This window comes from Anolis sagrei, chromosome 3 (genome assembly GCF_037176765.1).
Source record: "Anolis sagrei isolate rAnoSag1 chromosome 3, rAnoSag1.mat, whole genome shotgun sequence".
Classification (NCBI taxonomy): Eukaryota; Metazoa; Chordata; class Lepidosauria; order Squamata; family Dactyloidae; genus Anolis; species Anolis sagrei.
The window spans coordinates 212,178,053-212,203,533 of record NC_090023.1 but is presented as its reverse complement, the minus strand read 5'-3'; the positions used below and the strand labels follow the sequence as shown (position 1 = coordinate 212,203,533).

The 25,481-nt window shown below is 39.1% G+C and overlaps 1 protein-coding gene across 1 annotated transcript in view; it reads left to right on the top strand.

The window, feature by feature from the left end:
- SORCS3 (sortilin related VPS10 domain containing receptor 3) overlaps positions 1 to 22,043 on the top strand; it is a 580,612-nt gene extending 558,569 nt beyond the window's left edge. Inside the window, exons 24-27 of the mRNA XM_060768351.2 lie at positions 297 to 396; positions 2,446 to 2,551; positions 17,523 to 17,683; positions 19,378 to 22,043. Coding sequence (XP_060624334.2) covers positions 297 to 396; positions 2,446 to 2,551; positions 17,523 to 17,683; positions 19,378 to 19,442 — 432 coding nt within the window. The 3' untranslated portion in view covers positions 19,443 to 22,043. The remainder of the gene's footprint in view (positions 1 to 296; positions 397 to 2,445; positions 2,552 to 17,522; positions 17,684 to 19,377) is intronic.
- Positions 22,044 to 25,481: the final 3,438 nt, after the last annotated feature.

Genomic DNA, 25,481 nt, shown 5'->3' with positions numbered 1-25,481 from the left:
GTCTTCATAAAAAAAGAAAATCAGCCTATTTAGCAAGCATTGCAAATGCTCATTTATTATAAGCAAATGTTTCATTTTTATACTTACTTTATATAACACTATACTCAGGGTCATGCAAAAATTTCTCTGGCCAAAAGGGGTCACAAGTGGGAAAGTTTAAGAAGTCTTGTTTTATACCTCTGTAAATCTTGGGGTTCTTCAACCTGAGAATATGAGACTATGTTGCTGTTACTATGTCTGAGATATCAGTTAATATTCTTCCCAAGTGCTACTATTTAGACATATTTTTTTTCCAGACTGTTGAAATCCTCTTCAATGCATTGAATCAGAACCTGGTCCAGTTTGAATTGAAGCCTGGCGTGGAAGTCATAGTGTATGTCACTCAATTGACATTAGGTAAGCTTACAGAGAAAAAAGGCCTATGAAATGTAATATAATTTTACAGTTAACCTAATGGATTCAAATATGTCTATAGTTAAAGTAATATCTTCAGAGAAGAAAGCAAAAGATAAGTACCATTGTAAATGTTCATTTTTGATCCGTGGACATTGTACTTGGCCAACTCAGCCCTACATTTACATTCCAAATCAGGTTATGAGCAAATTTAACACTGTCATTCATGAATATATGCCAATCATGTGTAACATTCAGTGCTTTATGAATATCATGATAATTGGTATTTAAGAGGTGAACCTTGTTCATAATTTCAATTGACTTTATTTGGAGTCTGAAATTCTTTCTTCTTCTCCAGCCAAAGTGACTTTCTAATTGGAGGGTTTTGTTTTCCTTATTCTTAATTTTCTTTTCTCTTCATCTGTGGCTTGGTTGGCCAGCAATACTGCTCATCTTTCCCCAATGTAATCTGCTCCCTCTTTCTGGCACTGAAAAATGTCAATTATCTAGAATTACGTTATCACAGATGGGAAGACCCAAAAGGCTGAATGACCGATTTTTTATGTAGTGGTCGTTAATAATTTGTAGATCATATGAGTGGCTTATTTTTTTTAAAAAAAATCCTGTAAAAATGAAAAAGTTTATAGGAAAAAGCTGCTGAAATTATTAATGGCTGGATCCCATAAGGAGGGAATAAAAACTATTAAGCTCTTAAAATGATGACTTAATACCAGAAAAATAATTGAGTTTTATAAGATTGTGAATAATCAGGTAAGAAGATTTTCCTCTTACATTCAAAATTCCTTCCTAAACCAAAGTCCAATCTCTGTATCTCAATAGTCTGGCAATTGCTAACCTCATTTGGGAGTTTTTGTTTCTCTCACACAGAAGAGTGCTGAAGGTTGTATTTTATTATGGAAGTGGTAAAATAACAGAAAAACTTGAATATTCTTTCCCATTCTAGCCAAGTAAAATCAAAAGTTTCATCTGAGTTATAAAGAATGAAAGCATTCTTCAAGCCTTCTGTACACAATTGAAGACATGTTTTTTTACAAGCCTTTGGCCATATTTCGATTCTTTTAATGAATATACACGAGGACCCATAGACTTCACCTAGCATTTTACATGCCTGAGATTTATTATTGCTGTTTTATACCTGCAGCTATTGCTGTGTTTGACTGATTTTAACCGGGAGGGTTTGTGCAGTGAGTTATTTATGTTGGTTGTTATTGTTTCTGTTATTGTTTCTGCAATTTTTGTGTTTTATGTATTTGCAGCTTTGAGTACTTTGTAAGCTGCCCCGAGTCCCTCTGGGTTATGTCAGTGGGATATAAATAAAGTGGGGTATAAATAAAGATTATTATTATTATTATTATTAATATTAATATTATTAATGTTGTATATGGAAAATGGCAGGCCGATAATACCAACCCTTATAGAATACATTGAAATTACTTCAGTGAAATTTTTAGTAAACATTAAGGGTTAAAGACAAGCTGTGTCATTAAACTCAGAATGAGGAATGGAGAGTAAAAGCTTCAGTAGGCAAGGAGGAAGATGTCATCCATTTAGGACCAATTTCAGGTGACTTAAGAGTTACATAAAAGGGCTATGAAAAAAAATTGAACTTTACCTTATCTTTATCCTGATTAAACATCAAAAAGCACAAGAAAAGGCACTCTTTTCCTCCCTTGCTTTTGCTGTTTCCCCATTAAACAAAGCCTCTGTACTCAGGCTCAGAAAAAAGATTGAATCAAAAACTGACCAAAGCAGACCAAGGTGGGCTGTTCCTGCACACAGTTTGTCTTTACATTCTCCACAGCTTCCTTTTCATTATGATGCTGTCTAAAAATTGCAGCCTTGAGTTCAAAGAAAGAGGGGGATCAATTTTTTTTCCATGTGAGATGCCTTTTTTTTAAGACAGCACAAGTTACATGTCAGTGATAATAAACTGGAGACTCCAAAGAAAATGAGCAAGCTTCTTTTCAGTTCCCCATCCACCCCTGCTGTTAATGACTTCCTAGTCTAACGTGATGTTCTTCTATCTTCTAGCACCTCTTGTGGACTCAGGTGCTGGGCACAGTAGTTCAGCAATGTTGATGCTGTTGTCCGTGGTCTTTGTCGGCTTGGCTGTTTTTTTAATCTACAAGTTTAAAAGGTATGTTGCTACTTCTCTCTGTTTCAAAGAAAATATGGCCAAAAAGTTAGAAATGAATTTTGTTTTCATATAGATTTTGTTTTCAGAGTATAGTGGAAAGGAATAGAAGAGAAGGAGAGGATAGAATACTTCTCCAAGTAGGGAAGGAAATGTCTGCTTTAGATATGCTTTACATGCATAACTCTCCAGAATCCCAAGTATTCAGAGTAAAAACATACAAGGTTTGTGCACAAAGAGGTGGGGGGCTTTTCTGCAGGTAATTCCTTTACAACACGTTGTGCTAAGTCCACAGTGCTCCATTATTCTTCCCAACTGGATTTCTGAATAAGCAGAACAGCCATTCCTTAGGCTGACAATAAATCCTTATTATTTACGTTACATCCATTAAAAAAATGAAAATAAAGGACTGTGAAATTTTTATTGAGCAAGTACCCAAAGCAATTGATAAATCACATCTAAAGAAAGACCTTCAATAATAATAATTCTGGTTTCACACAAGTTTAAAAACTCTGTCAACAAACATGGGGATTTGTACAGTAGAATTTTTCCTCAGTTGCCACCTACCCTTCTAATCCTCCAGGATTTCCATTCATGTCAAGTTGTCATCTAGAGTGCCTGGCAAGATGTATTTATATCCAGTATGTCAGATAGTTGGTTCCAGCCCAGTGATTGTAAGAACACGTATCCTCTTATAGTCCCATCAATGATATTAGTTATATCTGTCTGCATTCTATGGCCTTCTTCTGAAGTGATACTAGGGTCAATGCAGTGTGCTATTTTCTCCATTGAGATGTGCATCATGGGGATCACTCAGTTCTCTGCAGTATTTAAAGATATACCATTTTGGCTTTCTGAAGAAATGGTTGAATTATTTCAGGCGTGTTATTCCAAGAACCAAAATATTGCAGATTGTGCAAAGAGAATCCACAAGTTAATTATTCATTCAGATAAGTGATGAGTTCTTTGTGCCTTCACAGAAGGTAATCATTGCACTTGCAAATCTGATACCTACCAATAGTGGAAACACATTGAGCCCAGCACTATTTTGTATGTATTGGCAAATTTACGTAGACTGCCATTTTGGTATTGATTCTTGAATATACTTGTCTTTCCCCCTGTTCAGTGGCTCTATGTTGTTGTTTTTTTTCCACAGTAAATGAAGCATATAATTATTCCAAATCCCAGTATCCCTATGCATGAAAGGTTTATCTTTTCAATACTTCCAAAGACACTGATGCATAAGAGCAACTATTTCCTTGAAAAATGCAAACATGGAATAACTCTGTCAAAACCTGGCAGCTTCTCAAGCATACAACTCCACAAGATTCTGCCTATTTGAAGGAATGAGGTTACTCATCATAGACCCAGTTACAATTTCTTATCTTGATTATTCTGATTAATGTCATAAACAAGAGGCCTCAACAAAGAAGATAATAAGAGAGTCTTCCATACTCCCTGTGTATTATGTGGGGACTATTTGGTTTTATACCAGGATCAGATAGCATTTTATACATTTGCTTAGTAACACTTTTTAAATTCTGTCAGCAAGTCTTGAAAGTAAATCATTAGAATTTTCTCCAATTCTGAACTAATTCTGAACTTTTTAATTCAATGGATGCTCTACAATGTAAGCAATTCAAATCTTTGAGTTAGAAAGCTTTGTCTTTTAAAGAATTGAACATTTTATTGCTGGGAGATTCTGGTCATAGTGGTCCAAGAATGTAACTTTTCCTAAGTTCTGCCCTTGTATCATTTCAACATGATGTTCTGTAGATCACAAGACAAAGATATAGATATAATTTCTCAAAGGTCATATTTCAGAACATTTCTGACATTTAGAGAATGTTGATAGCATACAAGGGTGTAGCTAGGTCCTGGAAACAATTGCCATACAGAAGCCCTCCTTTAGATGGCTATGCTGCATTACTTTTGATGCTCATGATCATCTCCCCCACATCTGCCATTCTTTCCTTTACAGTTGTTATAAAACAAACATCTGACTCTGACTATTTTTTAAAAAAGAAGATGAAAGGATGCTGCAATGAGCCACACTGACTTTAGTGCACCCCCATATTTCCATGTTGAATGAAGTATTGACACTGGGCTTTTTGTCATTTTTCATGTCACTTGGTAGGTTTCTACTACAAAATGTGGTGGAGTTGGGAGATTTTAGCATATGTTTGAAAGTCTGTGTGTGTCTGTGAGTACTTTGTAAGATTTTTTCCAATTCCTAAAACTAGTGGTTTTCAGTGCTTCCCACATTAAAGTGCCTAGCTTTTCCATCTCCAAGTTGGAGAAGTTACTTTTCAAACAGAGGTGCTGCATTGCCTCCAGATCAGCAGCACCAGAGAATTCAAAAGGCTGTGCCGTAGACTACATTTCACAGAATTCTGCTCACTTCCCATGTTAAAGCCTCAGTGTGAGTGTGGTCTCTGCATCTCTCTGAGCCAGCCATGTGTGGAAGGGCTTCTTCCTTGCCCAGCCATCCAATCAGGCATCCCCCCCCCCCACTGCCCACTTTCGGGGGAAAACAGAGCTTTTTCCTCCATTCCAGCCTCACCAGCCTCCTCAGGGCCCTTTGTGGGAACCAAACCCAGCACTTTTGGGGGAAAATCAGCACCCATGACATTTGAAAATCGTAGGTCAGTGTTTTGAATCTTAAGTTTTTTGTGTGGCCACTCCTCCTGTTTCTTAATATCACTTTGTATGTATGAATCTATTGAATTAGATCCGAAAAATGAAATCCAAACCAAGTTTTGCACAGCCCTAGAAGCCATGTACAAACCCAGTAGAGCTCTGTTAACTTTTATGGCCTCCAAAGGCAGCACATTCACAAAATGTCTCTCTTGCACCCATTTATCACATCTTTACCTCAACCACATTTTACAGCTGCTGGTACACAGGACAAAATCCCACCGCTTACAGCATATAGGAGGTACTCACAGAGGGAGACAAGGCAAGCTTGTAAAATGTGATGGGGAAGTTGGATAGAAGAATGTATCTATCTATTATTGTCTATTAGGCTAATGTGGACCAAGGCTGGTAGAATTCCATGCTACATCATGGGGCAACAGACATCTACGCATGGAACTGGGTGTAGTGGATGAAGATGGAACAGCTGCCATTAGAAGGTTTTAAATTCAATTTGTCAGCAGTGTATATCTTATAGCTAGTTTAGATTATCCAATTTGGCCAGGAAGTTTTAATGGCCAGGATGCTTCAAGGACTTGCAATATAAGAGAACACAATCCCTTTGAATTCCGATAGGTTTCTGTTGTTTTTCATGTGTTGCTCTTTTGAAAACTTTCTTGCAGCTTTCAAGGTAAAAACTTGAAAGAGGTTTTTAAAGCTATATAGTTCTGACCATTTAAAGAAAATTTTAAAAACAAAAATTGGGCTGACTTTTGTGTTATGAGCTTTTGATGCATTCATGTTTGTGAGTATCAAAACACTAAAAAAACCACTCTTGACCCTTAAGCCATATGATGAACATAGAGCAGAAGAGATGGGATGAGGTGAAGGCTGTGGCATCAGTTGTCAGTTTCATCGATGCCTAATCAACTTGGAGAGATGCCCATAATAGCAGCATATCATAATAACATGACCCTCCTGCTGTCTAGAGGGGATGTGATGTGCATTTGCCATATCTGAAGTGACTGCCTAACCAAACTTCATGGTAGAGCCATAATCTATCATTCAAGATCAGAATTCAGACAGAGGCAAAAGGGATGAGTTAGATGTGTATGGTTGATTTGTTACTCCATCAAAGGAAAGTAAGATGTGCCCTGAAATATATGTGACTCAATTTTCTCTCATTGCATACACATATTACAGCAAGCAGTAGATATATAGCAGTAGTTGTCCCTCCCACCCTTTAAGTTTGCAAACAAGCCCCAAAGAAAGAGAAATGACCCCCATTATAGTCACTTTGTTATAAAAACTATGCAGCTTTTGAGATGAATCAAATCTTGGAGGATGAGAACTTAATATTGCAGTCCATTGTCCTTCTTCCTGCCCTGAGATGGCACCTTTATTTTCTGAATTCGGTTTGTGTCCTTTTTAAGGGCATATGCCGCGGCAATAAAAGCCGCAAAGAAGACTTTCTTTGCGGCTACTATTGCATCTGCAAAGAACCGTCCGGCAGAACTGTTCCGAGTTGTCAGAGGCCTTTTAAAACCCACCATCCAGGATGGGTGCCCTGATGACTCGGCAGTTCACTGTGAAGCCTTTGCTCAGTTCTTTGCAGACAAAGTCGCTTTGATCCGCTCTGGTCTGGACACCATATTAACTGCAGTCTCTGAGGATGTAACACGAGCATCCGCTTGTCCGGTTTTGATGGATTCATTTCAATTGGTTCAATCCGAGGATGTGGACAAGGTGCTTGGAGGAATGAGAGCTACCACATGCATCCTAGACCCCTGCCCATCCTGGCTTCTGAAAGAGGCCAGAGGGGGATTGGCCGAGTGGGTGAAGGTGGTGGTTAATGCCTCCCTCCGGGAAGGCAAAATTCCAGCCAGCTTAAAGCAAGCTGTAATAAAACCGCTGTTGAAAAAACCATCACTGGACCCCACTCAATTCGTCAACTTTCGGCCTGTTTCCAATCTCCCCTTTTTGGGCAAAGTCTTGGAACGTGTGGTGGCCTCACAACTCCAGGCATTCTTGGTAGACACGGATTATCTGGATCCGGCACAGTCTGGCTTTAGGCCAGGGCATGGTACCGAGACAGCCTTGGTCGCCTTAGTGGATGATCTGCGCCGGGAGCTCGACAGGGGGAGTGTGTCCCTGTTGGTGCTGCTGGACTTCTCAGCGGCCTTCGATACCATCGACCACGGTATCCTTCTGGGACGCCTCGTGGTAATGGGTCTCGGAGGGACTGTTTTACAGTGGCTCCGCTCATTCCTCGAGGGCCGGTCTCAGAAGGTGTTACTGGGAGACTCCTGTTCAACCCCACAACCTTTGTCTTGTGGGGTTCCTCAGGGTTCAATATTTATTTATTTATTTATTTATTTATTTAAAGTTCTTATATTCCGCCCTTCTCACCCCGCAGGGGACTCAGGACGGATTACAGTAAACACATATATGGCAAACATTCAATGCCAGTTTGACAAACAACATTTAACAGACAAAGGCTATTTAACTTTTTTTTCTGGCCGCCAGGGGAGCTGCTGCTTTTCATCGTCCATCAACGACACCGATGAAGTTCTTCCGCATTCCACATTCCCCGGAGTCTTCTTTCTTTATGGCCTCATAAATTAGTTAAATTTAGCCTCCCACACAAGGTGGTGCCTTATTTTCCTACTTGACAGATGCAACTGTCTTTCGGGTTGCAAAGGTCGACAACGGGCTACACAATGGCTGGACACCCACTCCAGCCCGGGCTGGCTTCGAACTCATGACCTTTTGGTCAGAGTGATCTTAATGCAGCTGACACTCAGCCAGCTGCGCCACAATCCCGGTGCAATCCCAATACTGTCTCCCATGTTGTTTAACATCTACATGAAGCCGCTGGGTGAGATCATCCGGAGTTTTGGAGTGCGATGTCATCTGTACGCGGATGATGTCCAACTCTGTCACTCCTTTCCACCTGCTACTAAGGAGGCTGTTGAGGTCCTGAACTGGTGCTTGGCCGCTGTAACGGTCTGGATGGGGGCGAACAAATTGAAATTGAATCCAGACAAGACAGATGTACTCCTGGTCAGTCGTAAGGCCGAACAGGGTATAGGGTTACAGCCTGTGTTGGATGGGGTCGCACTCCCCCTGAAGACACAGGTTCGCAGTTTGGGTGTGATCCTGGACTCATAGTTGAGCCTGGAACCCCAGGTTTCAGCGGTGACCAGGGGAGCATTCACACAGTTAAAACTCGTGCGCCAACTGCGCCCGTACCTTGGGAAGTCTGACTTGGCCACGGTAGTCCACGCTCTGGTTACATCCCGTTTAGACTACTGCAACGCTCTCTACGTGGGGTTGCCTTTGAAGACAGCCCGGAAGCTCCAATTAGTCCAACGCTCGGCAGCCATGATACTAACTGGAGCGTAGCGCAGGGAGCATACAACTCCTCTGCTGCACCAGCTCCACTGGCTGCCGATCTGCTACCGGGCTCAATTCAAAGTGCTGGCGTTGGCCTTTAAAGCCCTAAATGGTTCTGGCCCAACTTACCTATCCGAACGTATCTCGGCCTATCAGCCCACCAGGACCCTAAGATCTTCTGGGGGGGGGGGCCCTGCTCTCTATCCCGCCTGCTTCACAGGTGCGGCTGGCGGGGACGAGAGACAGGGCCTTTTCTGTGGTGGCCCCGGGGCTATGGAACGCCCTCCCCATGGAGGTAAGATCAGCCCCCTCATTGATGGTGTTCCGGAAAAGACTAAAAACCTGGATGTTCGAGCAGGCGTTCGGTTAACTCAGTGCAATAAGTGTAATGATTGAAGGACTGGCAATTTGGACGACGAAACTGGATCGCGATTTTAGTCAAGAGATGAATTGGATTGTTTATTGATATATGTATTGTGGATTGTGTTTTTATGTTTTTAAACTGTATACTGTTGTTTGTTATAAGTTGTTGTAAACCGCGTTGAGTCGCCGGCTAAGCTGAGAAACGGCGGTATACAAGTATAGCAAATAAATAAATAAATAAATAAATACATATGAGACTATCATATTTAGGCCATGGATTGAAACGAGTAACATGAATAGTGTTACAGCTACAAGCCAATCTTTGGTTAGCTAGGCCAAAGATTGAGGTGAATTACATCACAGGCTGACTAGTCTGCTAATTCTGACAATCTGTATATAATTAGTAAAAGGACAACATTAGATATCAGAGTTCTTAAAAGGGGACACAGTGCAGGTTATGTAGCACAAAGTTCTTTGTTCCAAAATATTTCTGCCACCTTGCAACATCTTTCACCTTGGACAATTGCTTGAATTTTACCAATAGTTGTTCCATCCCTTTGGTACTTAGCTATAAGTGTGTGTTTCTCAAAGAGCCTTATTCTCTTTTTTTCTCAAATATCCTGCATATGTCCAAGTTAAAAGACAATTGGGATGAAAACATGTAAATGAGCTACAATGCTCAACATTTCTGCATGTGCTGACCCACCTTGCCTGTTTATACTCAGGGGTAGAGGATCTATAAATGTCATTTTACAATGAATTTCCTTTGCCTTCCTTCAGTTAAGGGAAAGGCTCAAGTATGTGTCCACGTGGAAGAGAGGAACAGGTATAAGTTTGGTGAAGGTACCTTAAGATGAAGGCCCTTTCCTTCCTCCCTCCCTTCCTTCCTGAGAATCCGATGTAGGGGTACAGATTTGCTATTTTATAGGCAAGCTTTCAATTTCTTCCTGCTTATGTTTCACTTGTTGAGTGCCTTCAAATTCTTTCTAATTTAAGGCATGCCATCCCATGGATTTTGTTGCAAGATTTGTTCAGAGAGGGTTTTGTATTGCCTTCCTTTTAGAACAAGAAAGTGCAACTTGCCCAAGTGGGACTTTGAAGCCTGGTTTCCTGGAATTCTAGTGCAGTACTCAAATCGCTACACCATGCTAGCTGTATGCTCCACATGCCTAGTGGCAAATAATAGTCATTGGGGTTTCTGGTGTCAGTAAATATACTCTGGGTTTTAGTCCAAACTTTAAAATACAGTATGCAATGCTTCAGCGCCTTGGCTAGCTCCTTCAGTATTTTAGCAAATCAGGCAAATGTTACAAAGAAAGCCATTTTTCTTATGCTCTCACCAGCTTGTCACCATTCAGAGAAGTAGGGATCAAGCAACAATAATCCACAGCAGGAGCAATGAGTGGATAGACATAAGGATTCTCTGCTACCTTTTCTCACTGAACCCTGGATTCCACCAGCTAAAAGGAGACATGAAACAATGTATAAACTCTAATTTCACTTGGTAGAATGAAAGCATGTGGTTAAAATTAGACCTTTATCAGAACTGACTTCATAGTTTCATTTCATACAAAACTGGATTACAGGTTCTTTACCCACCATGACAGTTTTCTTAAATTCAACAGCTTAATTTACAGATTAGAAAAATTTTGTTCTTGTTTTACAATTTTCCAAATAGAAGAAGAAATCAGAAACTCTTGTAGGCCTTCAGCCTACTGGAACTCAACCACATTCTGCATATGTTTATAGTTCTCATCAAGGAAATAGATGAGTTAGCTGGCAGGGAAAGCCCCCCCCCTTTTTTTCTCTCTCTTTGTCTGCCTGTTACTTTGTCCTCTGTTTCTATCCCCTGCTTGTTAGACTGATACTTCTCAGAGACACTCCTCTTTCTATATAAAGTGTTTCAGCCACATGGCAAGCCCCTGAGTCCTCCATTTTTGTTCTTCTGTGAGCATGGAGAGAGACAAGATGTCTGCTTCAGGGTGTTAGATAGCTAGTCCCTTTGCTTTCCTATTTAGTAATGTAGTTCTTGGAATAATTTCTTTTATAACTTTTAATGCTTGACTCTGCTCCTGGATTGCTGAAGGTCATTTGCTTTACTGCTGTACTCAAGAAGTAGTCGTGCATTTTATTAATTAGCCTATTGGCCATACCATATCAAAAACATTTGTCATACACACACACACATACAGCATACAACTCACAGTACAACATAAGTTAAAATAAGCAAGCTGTTGACAAGGTCCCAAAGCAGATCAAATGTCTGCATCAACTCTATAGTTTACCCCAATCGACTCTAAATATGCAGTTCTCAGCTGTGTTGCTTTAAATAAAAAAGGGCAATTTTATATGTTATTTTAGCCTTTGGCCAGCCAATGAAATGTAGTTGTAATATATGGATCCCAGTGTGTTTTTTGTATAATGTATGGCCCAAGGCATTGGTTTGTCTCTGCCTTGTACAAGTAACAACTAAACAGTACATGTACGATATCTTCTATCTCTGACGCTCCACAAACACAAAATTGTTCATTATATGAAACCTGGTTAAACTTTCCATGTTTGATCATTGTATCCAGCTGTTCAAATTTAGTTCTGGTACATACCTCCTGAGGTGTTTAGGCATTTCTGTCTTTAGATATTGGGCTGTTTGAGAAATATGTTTAAAACAACTTAGCAATTTCAATGAACCAGCTTTCCTGAGGATGGAAATGTCTTCCTGAGGTTCTATAGCCAGTATCTATAGTGCAACCATTTTTGGATCTAGTTCTTCTAAGAGATTTGGATACAGAATCGGAAGTTCACAACTCCTTATGTGTTTTGTCAGTTGAACTATCCAAGAGGTCTGATTTTTTTTTAAAAAAATTGTCTGCTCTAATAGGCACAGTTTTGGTAGTCTATCATTTGCTACGGCGTTCAATTGTACCCAGTAGCCCTAATCTTGAAAAAGCCATCAATTGTATAGACTCCCAGTTCTGTTCCTACTGTAGCAGCTGGGATCCTTTTGTCCTCTCCCAGAAAACTTCACAGGCATTGCAATTGTTCTAATAAAGGTACCTGGTTTAGGCCTCAAACTTCAGCTCCATATAAGAGCATGGGGGCAACCTTAGCCTTATATACTAAAGATCCTGGTTGGCTATACTGAAGAAGATTCTGATCTGCTAAATTGCTGCTGATGATTTATATTTTTAAATGCTTTCCCCTTTTTAAAATTTGCCCGAACACTGCCCACCCCTGATTCATAGCAGCATTTGTCAATCTGGTGCCCTTTCAACCACAACTCCTATCTGTTTCAGCCAACATGACCAATAGTCAGTAACAATGAGACTTACAGTTTATAACCCCTGCAGGGACTGAAGAGAACATTTTGCTTTATAGTCATAGCTTAGGCTAATTCCATTAGCAATGTGTATTTTTGCAATTAGGTGGAATGCCAGCTGGAATACTGAATTTCAGCTTAGCTAAGGTAGGCAAAACATATGCCTTCATGAATTTTTTATTTTGTAGATTGCTGCAATTGACACTCTTCTGGAAAAAACACAAATGCACACACTGTTTATTAGTGAGGTGAATGAAGGAAAGTGTTCAGGTGCCTTATTAGGCATTTATGTTACAAACATTTATTTATTTATTTATTTAATTATTTATTGACATTTATATCCCACCCCTCTCACCCCGAAGCAGCTTACAAATTATATATACATATAATATATTATATTATTAGCATAGCATAGCACAATATTAGTATTATATATTACTATATTGTACTATACCACTATTCTTCAAGTTCTTTATGCTTAGCTGTGTGAGCCACATATGTGCAAGGAGAAAAATTATTTAAAAGTTTTTTTTAAAGTATCTTGCTGTGAACAGATAACGGCATAAGGAGACACATTGATTGCATTTTATGTTTCTAATCCATTGAGCTAAGGAAAGAAACTGATCTCAAACAAAACAGGGTATTTTGGGATGATGACAGACACTATATATATATCCACAGATATAGTTCAGCCCTTTGGTTTGATTATTTCCAGTAAGGATAGCTCTGGATTCAACTGTATTTTCATTGTGAAGATATCTCACATCATGTCTGAATCAATTTCTAAAGCTTTTGAACTTTCTAAAAATATGAAGCTCGTGGAAGGTTCCTAGTTCACCTATTAGTAAATAACTATTAAAATGGAAGAGGGGTATCTTAGAAATCATGAATTCTTCACAGTTGGTCTAAGGCACAGGTATATGTTAAATGGAAGCAGAAAACATAAAATTTTAATGGAGTGCAGTGTTTTATTTCATCCAAAATTTATGCTCATTTATTGAGCAATAATGAAATCAATGTCAGATGCAACTATTGCAGAATCTCCTTTTGATCCCATTCTCCTCTGTCATGCACAGAGAATGGTACAGTGGGGTTTTATTTCATTCGGATAGCTCACCATGAATTTCATGAGGTCCTTTATTAGATATGAAAGGGGAACAATATATGTGGGTAGGCTCATATAGTCTACTCGCAGGAGGGAATCACATACATTCAAGTACCTCTAACAGGCACTGGACATGCACCTTTTTTCCATGCATTGGGTTGAAAAGGTGCCTGCTGAAGTATCACTGGATGTTGCATTGATCAAAGTCTAAACTAGGATCTCAGAGCTTCATTCTGAAATGGATCTCCTTTTATCTGGCTTTTTCAGCGCAGCAAAGAAAGATGCTGCCTGTGAATTCTATGTAAATTCAAAAAGGATAGAAGTCAAAACAGAAGGTGAGAGAAGAAACAAAGGAGAACCCAGACAAGCACTCCAAGCTCCAATGATGACACATTATGTGAGCTATTACTGACCTAATTGAGATGTAGAAAACCAGGCAAGCACATACCAAAACTAAACAAGCTTGGCCATCAGTATCCAAGAGCCCTGAGAGAATGTTAAAGGGCTTAAAATAATGCAGAAAAATCAAAGCCAACAGATATATTTGCCCCAATTAAGATAAAAGTAGGAATGTTGAGTATTCTTCTTGAAATTTATTTATTTATTTGCCACACTTATATCCTGCTCTTCTCAACCCCGAAGGGGACTCAGGGCAGCCTTACAAAGGCAACAATTCAATGCATGTGTTCACATATCGATAAATAAACAACACTTTAATACATAAAAAACCAACCAATTAAAAACATCACATTAAGCAACAATTTAAAATCACATGATTCAAGTCATCATCCAGGGCCAATCCAAGCCATCAATGTTAATTCATAGTCTCTTATTGCACAGGGGAAATTGGAGCCCCCAGTGGCACAATGGGTTAAACCCTTGTGCTGGCAGGAGTGAAGACCGACAGGCAAGACGTTTGAATCCAGGGAGAATGTAGACAATCTCCCGGTGTCAGCTCCAGCTCCCCATGCAAGCACATGAGAGAAGCCTCCCACAAGGATGGCAAAACATCAGAACATCTGGGTGTCCCCTGGGCAACATCCTTGCAGACAGCTAATTCTCTTAAAGCAGAAACAACTTGAAGTTTCTCAAGTCACTCCTGACACACACAAAAAATTGCACTGCTCCCTTTACTGACCAAAAGCCTGATCACAAAGCTACATTTTCACTTTCCTTCTGAAGGCCAGGAGGGAGGGAGCTGATCTAATGTCACTGGGGAGGGAGTTCCACAGCCGAAGGGCTACCACTGAGAAGGCCCTGTCTCTCATCCCCACCAGTCGTGCCTGCGAAGAAGATAGGATCTAGAGCAGGGCCTCCCCAGACAATTTTAATCTCTGAGGTGGTTCATTTGAACAGGTAAGATGGGGCAGAAGGGGTGCCAGAAGAAGTGACCTTTTGCTGTCCGCTCAGAATAAAGGTGGAGTCATAGCAGAGCTTGAAAACTATATATTTTTTTAAGATTACAACTCCCAGAATCTTCCTGGTGATTTCTGGGAGTTTTAATTCAGTATTAACATTTCAACTTGCTGTTTCCTTCAGACATTAAGTAAGCAGAGACCAAGTTACAATCTTGGAGAACCAGCTATCCCACTTGAGCTGCCAGTTGTATTCGCTTTTCAAAGTTCTTTTCCTGTTGACCATATGAAATGTAACCAATCTACCCCATGACCAGAGGATTGAATATTTTATGTTTCATTTCATATTATAATAAAACACTATCCATTGCCTTTCCATTTCACTGACCTCTGTTTCTGCTTAATCGTGTCATTTTTTACATTCAACTCTAACTTCACCTCCATTGTTTTTGGCTTTATTTGTTCCTTGGCTTTTGTCTATTAATATAGATAGTTTAATAAATTGCCATAAATGATTGTGGATCTCCTCTCTTCTCACAAAGTGGAAAAATGTCTCTTTAAAGTATTTTGAAGGTGTGGATTGATTCCATCACCTCTTGCTTCTCTTTATTTCTGTGATCCTGCAGTGTCACCTTCAGTCACTGGAATCAGTGAGCAAAATCTTATTTCAAATCGAATTCCAGGCTGATAAACTAAGCAGAGATGTGAACCATGGAAAAGAGAAGTGATGTGATTAAAGTGCTTGAACTGAAACAAGTCTACCTCTAAAATCAGAATACTCGAAGACTGGAGTCTCTGACTTATCTAACACCTACTTGGTTTCTGATGGTACAGTGAGAGGAGTGTTTGCTTTTATCCTTCCTTTCTCCCCAAAAACAGAACAATTTATTTTCCATTGCAAGCAGTGTGAGACAAATTCTTTATATCTCCTTCAATGGTATAGATGTTGCTGCAACATTTTCTCCCTGGAACTAGGGAATGGGAAGGTTTTTGTTCCTGCAGGTTCAAAGCCTCCTTTGATATTCCAATACTGTTCCAGCAATCCTTTTTTTTTTTTTCTATCCCTCTCTCATTTGGGCTTAGAGGATTGAAGAGGTAAGAGTTACATAACTCTTAAGGATGCCTCTCCTCCAAAAGTAGACTTGTCTCTCTACTCTCAGATGGGGAGATGATATATCCTGTTGCTCACCAGATACCAACCCAGGGGTTTAAGGATTCAATTATTGGTTTTAAGTCTTCTATATGATATTATTATATCTGTGTGTAGAATTAACCTTCCTGGTGTTTCAACTGGCATCCTTTTCATGAATTTAAGTCTGACTCATGCCGGGAAAAATAACTTTTATGGCCACTGTGCAGGTTGGATGGTCTTCCAGGATCAGTATTCTGGTGGGTCCGTAGGTGACTGTGGAGCCCTATTCTTGATTTGCATCTTCTCCCACAGTGAGGGCATTGGTTTCCAGGTGGAAGGCAGTCTCTGTCGAGGTTGGCTTGATGTGCCTTCCTCTTGGCACGTTTCTCTCTTTCACTTTCCATTCATGCCTCTTCAAATTCTGCAGCACTGCTGGTCACAGCTGACCTCCAGCTGGAGCGCTCAAGGGCCAGGGCTTCCCAGTTCTCAGTGTCTATGCCAGAGTTTTAAAGGTTGGCTTTGACTCCATCTTTAAATCTCTTTTTGGTGGGAAGCTTCTCATCAACAAGATGAAATATCATAGCGATGAAGATGGAGAATAAGGTTGGGGCAATAACACATCCCTGTTTGACACCTGATTCCACCTTAAATGGGTCACTTTGGGAGCCATTGCTGTTCAAGACTGTTGCCATCATGTCATCATGGAGGAGCCGCAGGATGTTCACAAATTTGTTAGGGCACCCAATTCTTTGGAGGATGGTCCAGGGAGCACTGTGATTCATTGTGTCGAATGCCTTTGCAAGGTCAATGAATGCCATGTAAAGAAGTTGATTTTGTTCCCTGCATTTTTTTTGGAGCTGTCGTGCAGTGAAGATCATGTCCACTGTTCCTCTGGAGGGGCGGAAGCCATTCTGGGATTCTGGGAGGATGTCTTCTGAGAGGGGTAGAAGGTGGTTTGCAAGGATTCTTGTGAGGATTTTCTCCAACCTACCTTTTAACTGTATCCCAATACAATGTGTTTTTGTGTTGATAGAGAGCAGGGTGATACGTCCAGCTCCTGTAGCTGGATGTGCTTCAACAGATAGGGTATGGCCCTGTATCTGCCTGTTGCAGAGCATCTAGCTGAAGAAAAATATCTAGATGTATCCTTGTTCATCCTTTTTCACCCTAGAAATACAGAAATAGTCTTATTGCATAGAGAAAAAGTGGGACATAAAGAAACAGAAGCAGCAGCAGCGTTATATCTCGTGATGCAATATCTTGGCTTATCTATCCTCTGTCTACCTCTGTCTGTTTTTCATTGTAAACATATTAAGTGGGGTTGGATTTTTATTACTGTAAGATTCAACAAATGGATTAACATCTTCTAAATGGGAAACGTATTAGGACTGGTGGAACAAAAGCTTAAGCTTGTAGCTTACCAGATCTGACTATGATGTATATGTTCTCTTTTGTGTGTTAAATTGATTCCACTGCATGTATATTCAATAGAAATGATATTGTCATTGTTTTTTTTTTACCATTATACTTCTTTCATGCTTTTTCTTCTTTTTGTAATTTAATATAGATAAATTATAAATTGTTATCACTGCTGATGAGACAACTGCTACTCTGAAGCTCAGAGAGGCCAAACAACTAATGGAAGGTTTCTTTTCTTCTTCTTCTTAACACAGGAAAATCCCTTGGATTAATATATATGCTCAGGTCCAGCATGACAAGGAACAAGAAATGATTGGTTCCGTCAGCCAAAGTGAAAATGCTCCCAAAATCTCTCTGAGTGAATTCACAGACCCTGAAGAACTCATGGACAAAGAGCTGGACACACGAGTTATAGGTACATGGCAGGACTACAATTCACCTAAATAGGGGATGTAAGGAATAGTCACCAAATTTCTGATTTTCCCCATGTTGAAATTCCTTATTGAAACCTTAAGAGCCACTTCAGGAGCTGTCTGCACAAGAGTGAAACATTAAGTGCAGTTTTAATCCTTTGAAGTTTCTGTTATTTTCAAAGAAAGCCCCTCAGCAAAACCAGCTTCTGTCCAGTAATTCTATTTTTTAAAAGTTCATGCAACAAGGTAGCAGCTTACATAAAGTCATTGGCATAATATGTGCAAAAAGAAAGTGTCAGAAAGGCAAACACTGTATTTGAAAATGCACAAAAATAGTTCACTGTCTCATCCAGTGAAGATAAGTATTTTTAATTTTCCATTCTCATGCATGAGAATGAGGTAAGCAACAATTTGCATTCCTATTCAAGTCTTCTCAGTATATCATGGACAAAATGAATATATTCTGCTTCCCTGATTGTATGCATAATGCTGACAACAGTGGGATTTCCGTTATGAGAAATAGCTTAATTCATGGACCAATGTCAAAATGTTACTCTTCCTAGAGATCTTATTGGTGTATCATTTCAGAGATGAGAAACATTTGTGGACAAATAATTGAACAGCTTTATCCAGCTCTATGAAGGATGTTGTTGAACTATCTATGCCCTGACCTCACTCTAGACAGTTTGCTAATAACATGCAACACAATTAAAACATAATGAGAAAAAACCTCCCACAACAACATTAAACTACCAACAACATTTAAAAACAATTTAAAACATAGTTAATACCAAGAACATTGACTTAGAAAATTATGACGTTAAAACAGTAAGAATGGAATAGTACCCTCCCTAAAACCCTTTAAAACTCTTGAGTTTTCAAAATCTAGACAAATGTAAAAAGAGTTCCAGAGCCTTGGAGAAGTCACTGAGAAACTGATAGAATGTTAGAATGATTTCTTGGACTATGATGCTTTGTACCTTAAACAAAGCTTAGAACCTTTTTGGGATACATCTCCAAGAATCCCATAGCAGCCTTGCCTACCAACATTTTACATATAGTTCTTCCAAATCTTTTTCAAAACTCTAATCTCAAGGTAGTATAATATTTTTACTACTAGTAGGAGGAAACACAAAGAGTCATTGAAGGAGAGTGTACTGTAAGCATCAAGGTTTTTTTTTTTTTTTTTTGCATTCAACTCAATTTCCCAAGTCTCAGGCTATCTCTTCCTCACTTACAATCCGTATTATCCATTCTGTATTCCCATTACTCCTTGATGTCTGTTTCCATCCTCTGCTTTCTGAGCAGGGACAGTATCACTTCTGTTTTATGATCAATACTTAATATCTTGGCTGTTAAAAATATCCGTCAACAGTAGTCAGACCAGTGAACACCACAAGACTAGATAAAGAAACTTCATTATCTATAAAAGCAATACAGAACTTGAGAACTAGTGGCCCTGCAGATGTTACTGAGGGATACTTGTATTATCCCTCACCCTGGGTCAGGTTGGTTAATGGGAATTAGAGTCCAATCATATTGTTATGGTCGCAAGTTCCCCAACCCTTCACTAAAGCTGGAAAGGAAATATATAGTATATATTTTTCAGTGGTTGATACATGAACAATATCTTACCTACAATGAGGTCAGACTCACAACAGGCCATTCCACTGACTGTCTTTCTCCTTTTCCCTAGGAAGTATTTCAACGATCTCCAACAGTGAAAGCACAAAAGAAATACCCAACTGCACTAGTGTTTGATACCAGGAATCAACTCTGACAGTGACATTTCTGAGTTTTTATTTTTAATTAATAATATTATTATTACAAAGGGAAAATTCTATGTCATTATTATAATTATTATTATCATTATTATTATTATTGGGTGCAGGGTATGGGATTTTTTTAAGTTCTGGTTTTTAAAAAAGTTTTCTTCCCTGGGGCCACATTCATAAATTTAATATTTGAAAAACTGTATCATAGAAAAATACAAGCTTCATGGAAAGCAGGAGTAAGACCCTGAACTTACATTTTGGGGTACATTTTCTATTTTCTTGTGTAACAAAAATAATTGGCCTACTTTGCTAGTGGCGGATTCAGAAGACAATTGGATTGTTCAGATCCAGGCTTGTTCTTATAGAGTATAGGGTTCTCCCCCCACTTAGCAGCCTATTGGATCCAGTCCACTGAGTATATATATATTATATTGTATATCTTAAAAATGGGGAAATAAGCCTTCCATGGTTAACTGTCTGGGTTCTCATGAGGGTGGGCAGGATGCACAAAATGGCCACTAACAAGCCTGACCAAGTTTATGAATGAGGCCCTCCCTGGTGCATGTTAATACTGAAGATACTGATGGCAAACTGTAGATAATGACCATGTAAATATCTTTTTATTTCCTGAGAAATAATTTAATGTTTAGTAAAAGATAAATTTAAAATGATCAAACCACACACATGCACACCCCCTTCACACCTACATAAGAAGCAAAACAGTTCACCGAGATCCTGCAGTGAGCAGCTGAATCACATGTGGGGTCTAAATACGTATCGGTTGCCTGTCATATTTAACTCTTAATCAATGTTGCAAAGGGAAATAAGATAAAGAAGGAAATACATTTCAGTGATTTTAAGATATTGGGTAATGGATACTTTGGGAATTAAAAACACACCTAAGGTATTTGATCTTCTTTGGAAACAGTGGGTGTTCAGCATCCACTGACATTGGTCCCAGAACACCTTGTGGATACCAGAATCGATGGATATGGTCAGTCTGAGTGTATGGGAAAAGGCCCTGAGCCACATCTTTAATTAATATGATGAAGTCTCAAAAACATTCCATTCAATTCATGAATTACTCATTTGAATCAGAGGGTTGGACAGGAAAATATGCTTGATCAAGAAAGCAAGAGAATAATGAATCTGAGGCATCAATAGTTTTTAATTTTTAACCTAAGCTATCGGCTACCACAACAAATTGAATTGTTCCTTCTCTGCCATGTTCAGTCCTTAAACCTATGAATCATTCACAATTTGTTCTACCTAGTCATAGTCACCTTTAGCGCACTGTGTAGTAGCTTCACAGTACTTCTGATTTTCAAATTCAGCAGATGATGATGATGATGATGATGATGATGATGATGATGAAGATGAAGATGCAAGTGGGCATGCTGATGTCTCTGTGTGATTGTCTTTGTGCTCAGGCTTTGTGGTGCTGAGCAGCTCTCCAGTGAAGATTATCTGAGATCAGAAACACCAGATGTTACAAACCAGCATGGTGTTATTCTCACAACAGTAAAGAAATCTGACCGGTCATGAGAAATAATGGGATAAACTAACTAGGAAATGTAGATGAGGGATTTCAGCTCTGCCATTTCATTGATGGTGAAGCTGTTAGCTGAACAATAGCATGTTTTATTACTGGATTATTTGAATTCATGTGTGCACAGTGGAAGTATCCATACTGAATTTAAGCCATGGACAGATATGAGTTCATGATTGTTACCAGCAGTATAATAAAGCAAATGCCCTACAGCAATTTCACTCCCAGGAAGTCTCCAACACCATAGATCAAATAGCTCAAATATAAGTGGAAAGAACAGAAACAATTCAGAAATATTCAGCCCATCCCCAAACACCTGATTTGCTTCAAGTCAATAACACTACTTTATAGGAAATTGCCATTACAGTTAAGTGTTCCATCAAGATATTTTTGAGAGAATAATGATGATACGGCTTCCAAGACATTAAAAGAGCCTCACATGGAAGGGAAAAAGACTGTAAAGTACAAAGGTCTCATTAGAATCAGATACTGAAGACATAATCAACAAGATTTTTCTTCTCTAACAGAGGTCATATGTTCTAGCAGATTAAATCAACAGCTGTTTCTATTTCTTGAACTTGAACTGTAATTATGGCAAAAATGTCAAAATATTAAATTCAGCCCTAGGAGGGAAAATATTACCTTAGACTACAACTCTTTGAATCCACTGCTATGCAGTTCAAAAAGTAACTTTTCAACATGGTTTCCTATACAATACCAACCCAGTTCATCAGACTCTCATTCCTAGCTTTGCTAGACTGGGAGCTTTCAGACTAAAGACCCATGCTTCCCCCTTTAGAGAATTATGGATAGGATTTCTGTTACAAGAGGGCTCTCATAGCTTTAATGGTTGTATAGAAGAAAATACTTCCACAAATGTTGTTTGTTACGTGGTTAACATGAGAAAGCAACACCAGCTGAAATATTAAAGATACGGAAGCCCTCTCCAGTTTTTGGTTCAGCAACTCTAATTAAAGCCAAAACAAACCCCACCCCAAAATAAAAACATGCTAGACCAGAAAACAAACAGTGCATCAACAACCCAAATTAAAAAAACAACTACCACCTCAATTTTCCAATAAACCTACTCACTTTGACTTCCTGTTTCTTTTACCTGTAAATAAGCATTATCTATAAGGGGATAATACATTTCAAAAGCAATGAAGTCTCTATAATCATGATGCCTGATGGGCTGCTGTACCTTAACTAGGATAGATTGAAAGGATAAAAAGATAGTACATCAGCTGGTATTGATCAGGACCAAAGTGCTCTAACCCTCTGTGGTGCTGCCCCCATCATCTGCTGATCTCTGGATTGTCTTCTGGGCTGTGCTTGTCTTAGGAGCCCTGGATATTGGCCCCATAGTCTCCACTGAGTACAACTTCTTTTGACTGAGAGAGCAGAAATCCAAATGGATTACTTTTGCAAACTGGCAAAGTGGCATATTTTGCTTTTATTTGTATTAAGCTTAAATAAGACAGACAACTGTGATACTTATTTTAAATGAAGTATGACAAATGCATGAATCATATATATACATAAAAGTACCTATATACTGTTCTTGGTTTTATTGTTCCATTTGAATATTTCTACTTTAAAAAAAGGCAGTGGTTTTGAAATTGTTGAAAATAAATGTATTTTTGTACATCAAAGCTGCCACTGTGCATTATTTGTGGTGCCTCCTTACAGGTGGCAATGGTTTTATATCCCCCATTATTACCCAGTGAGATCAATTGTTAAACAGTCTCGACTAGGATTACTTTTGTGGGTGGGACAGTCTTTTAACCTTGCAGCCCTGGCTCTGTATTTCACTTCTGGGCAAGCACAGACCTGCTCTCCGGCCCTTGAGCAGTATACTTAGTTGTTGCTTTGGGGCCAGGTAAGAATTCCCTCCCCTCAAAAATGGGGGCGGGTCGCCTCCTCTACACTGTTTCTTTAGAGGCTAATTGGTTTTGGTATATCTTAAATAGGTGGTCATGCAGGAAACTGGGATGGGTTTTACATCTCGGTGTGCACCTAAGGCACCCATTTTGGTGAAGGCCTTGGAGTGGCGGGAATTTGGGGCTCATGACTTGGGGTCCATATTTTTTTCTGCAGCTTCCCTAAGAGATTGCCCTGGAAGCTGCTCAGGTAAGGTTGCACATAGGGGACCCAGGTGTCTTGCCCAAGTTAGCTGCGGAGCTCTTAGATGGCCACTGCCTCTGCTTCTTCCACACCAAGTTCACACCCTTTAAATTTTGGTTTTCAGGTCATAAGAAAGTTAAATAGGTAACATTAATAAAGTTGCCCATAGTTATCCCATATGGTTGTGTGGTCTCATTATTTCAATGGTGGGGTGCAAAAATGGGGGCACAAGTAGTCCAGGACCATCAGACTGTGGTTATAAAGTTTACTTTTGCTAAATCAACAGGGAAATGCAAAATCACACACACGCACACACCCCAAATCTCCTGTCTCACACTGCTGACTGAATTGAGTGCAAGTTACTTTTGCATTTGATTTGCTCCAATGGAAACAAACCAAGGAAGAAGAGAAAAGTGGGTGAAGAGAAAAAGTGGGACATTTTAAAAGCAGCTGAAAAGGTAGGGTGTCAGAAAAATAATGAAGTCTGTCACTACCAAATCATGACAATTGCAAGGTATGTAGTTTACCTTGAAGAGTAGATGTTTCTGTTATTTTATGTAGTGCCATAGTGTACAGGATGTACTGAATCACCCCCAAGTTCATAGCCAAGAAGATTTTGAGACTTAATAAATTTCATACACCTGTTCATGTGTAATGACAAATTTAGTTATAAACCAGGAAGCAGATCCTTCTTAATTCACATGCTTTTAGAAAGGCCTAGTAGGCTCACTTATATAGAATTTAAGTTGGGTTATGCATTAAATTTGAATGAACCAGTATCAATTCACTAATCTAGGTATTGCTAGGAAAGGCGTCAAGTTAAATATGAAACAGCAGCCAATCATGGCACCAAATATGTTCAAACCGAAGCAATGCTACATTTCCAGGATCCCAAGGAACTGTGAACCATGCACCTCAAAAGGAAATGAAAACAGAAAATTCTCACTAGCAGACAGGACCACAAAAATAATCTTATCAACTCAAACAAATGATAGACACAATGTATCAGAGCTGAACCCTGAAACCCACATTAAAAGCCAGGTGCCTGTCCCTAGTGATGGAGATCTGCATTGCTGGTGATTGGGGTACCAAAACATGACATGACCAGTTACGGCCCACCAGAAAGCAATGGTGCAATAGAATTGCAACAGAAACCCACAAATTTGTTTCTCCAAAACTGGTTTTATAGTAGCTTCACTCACTATCCATTCAATTGCAGATCCTGACTAACTTTCATTAATTTAAACAAAGTTAATCCATTTATACAAATAATTATTCTCCTCCAATTAGATGAAATATCTTACTGGACTTACTTCATATCACACAGCAGTGTGTCGTGTCTGCTTTTCACCTGCTTATATCGGCCATGTGACTCTAGTAACCCTTGAGTGCATTTCAAGTCAATCATTTAATTAAATTTTCTTTCAGAACATTCCTCTTTTTATCAACTTGTTCACAGTTAGGTTGTCTGCCTGGAATTGATCAGTGCCTAAACCTTGGGTGTTTCACTAACATTCCTGATGCACTTAACAAACTGTCTTAATGCATTGCTATTCAAGTTTCATGGGCTTAAACATGCACAATACAATTAAAGTCAGCACTCAGCATGCAACATCCCTACTATGTCAGAAAATGGTTATACTAAAAAGCTGGATATTCCATGAATTTGGGCTTCTCCATTTGGACTTCTGTATAACTTGGTTTTTGCTGATTTCCCTTGAATGGTCCAGTGCCATCTTCTTTCATGTTTAGGATGGTTCCTTACTTCCAATGCCCATTGGGATTGGAAGTGCTTGTGGGGAGGTAAGTGGCAAAATATTATCCTTTCTTTTCATTTGCATGAACCTAAAGTGATCCATTCTGTGAGTGGAACTCAGCTCACCTCTGAATTTCTCAGTCAAACGTAATGGGTAATTCTGTATTTACAAAAATCCAGCACATTCAAATGCAGATTCTGCAAAGGTCTTTTTACAATAAAAATAATTTGAATATACAAATGTTTTGAAAAGAGGTTTTAAATTTTTTCTTTCTTGAAAACAAACAGCAATGTTCTAACAATTTCCTTCACTTGTAAAAAGTTATACCCTTCTGAACCTTATAATGTCTCAATATGGGCATATTGGAAAACCTGCTGGTTGGTTACCCCATTTAATCTCCTGCTACAAGGTGTTATGTCCAAAGACCACCAGGTAGAAAATCCTGTGAAATTCAGATACGATACAAGGATTATACACAAGCTAACTCCTGTTCTCTCATTATTTTTCTTGGCATTCTCCCCAGTGCAGTAGTACAACGATTAAGCATTATCAAAGCACCACTGCACTGCCGACATATTATTGCAATACATCAGCC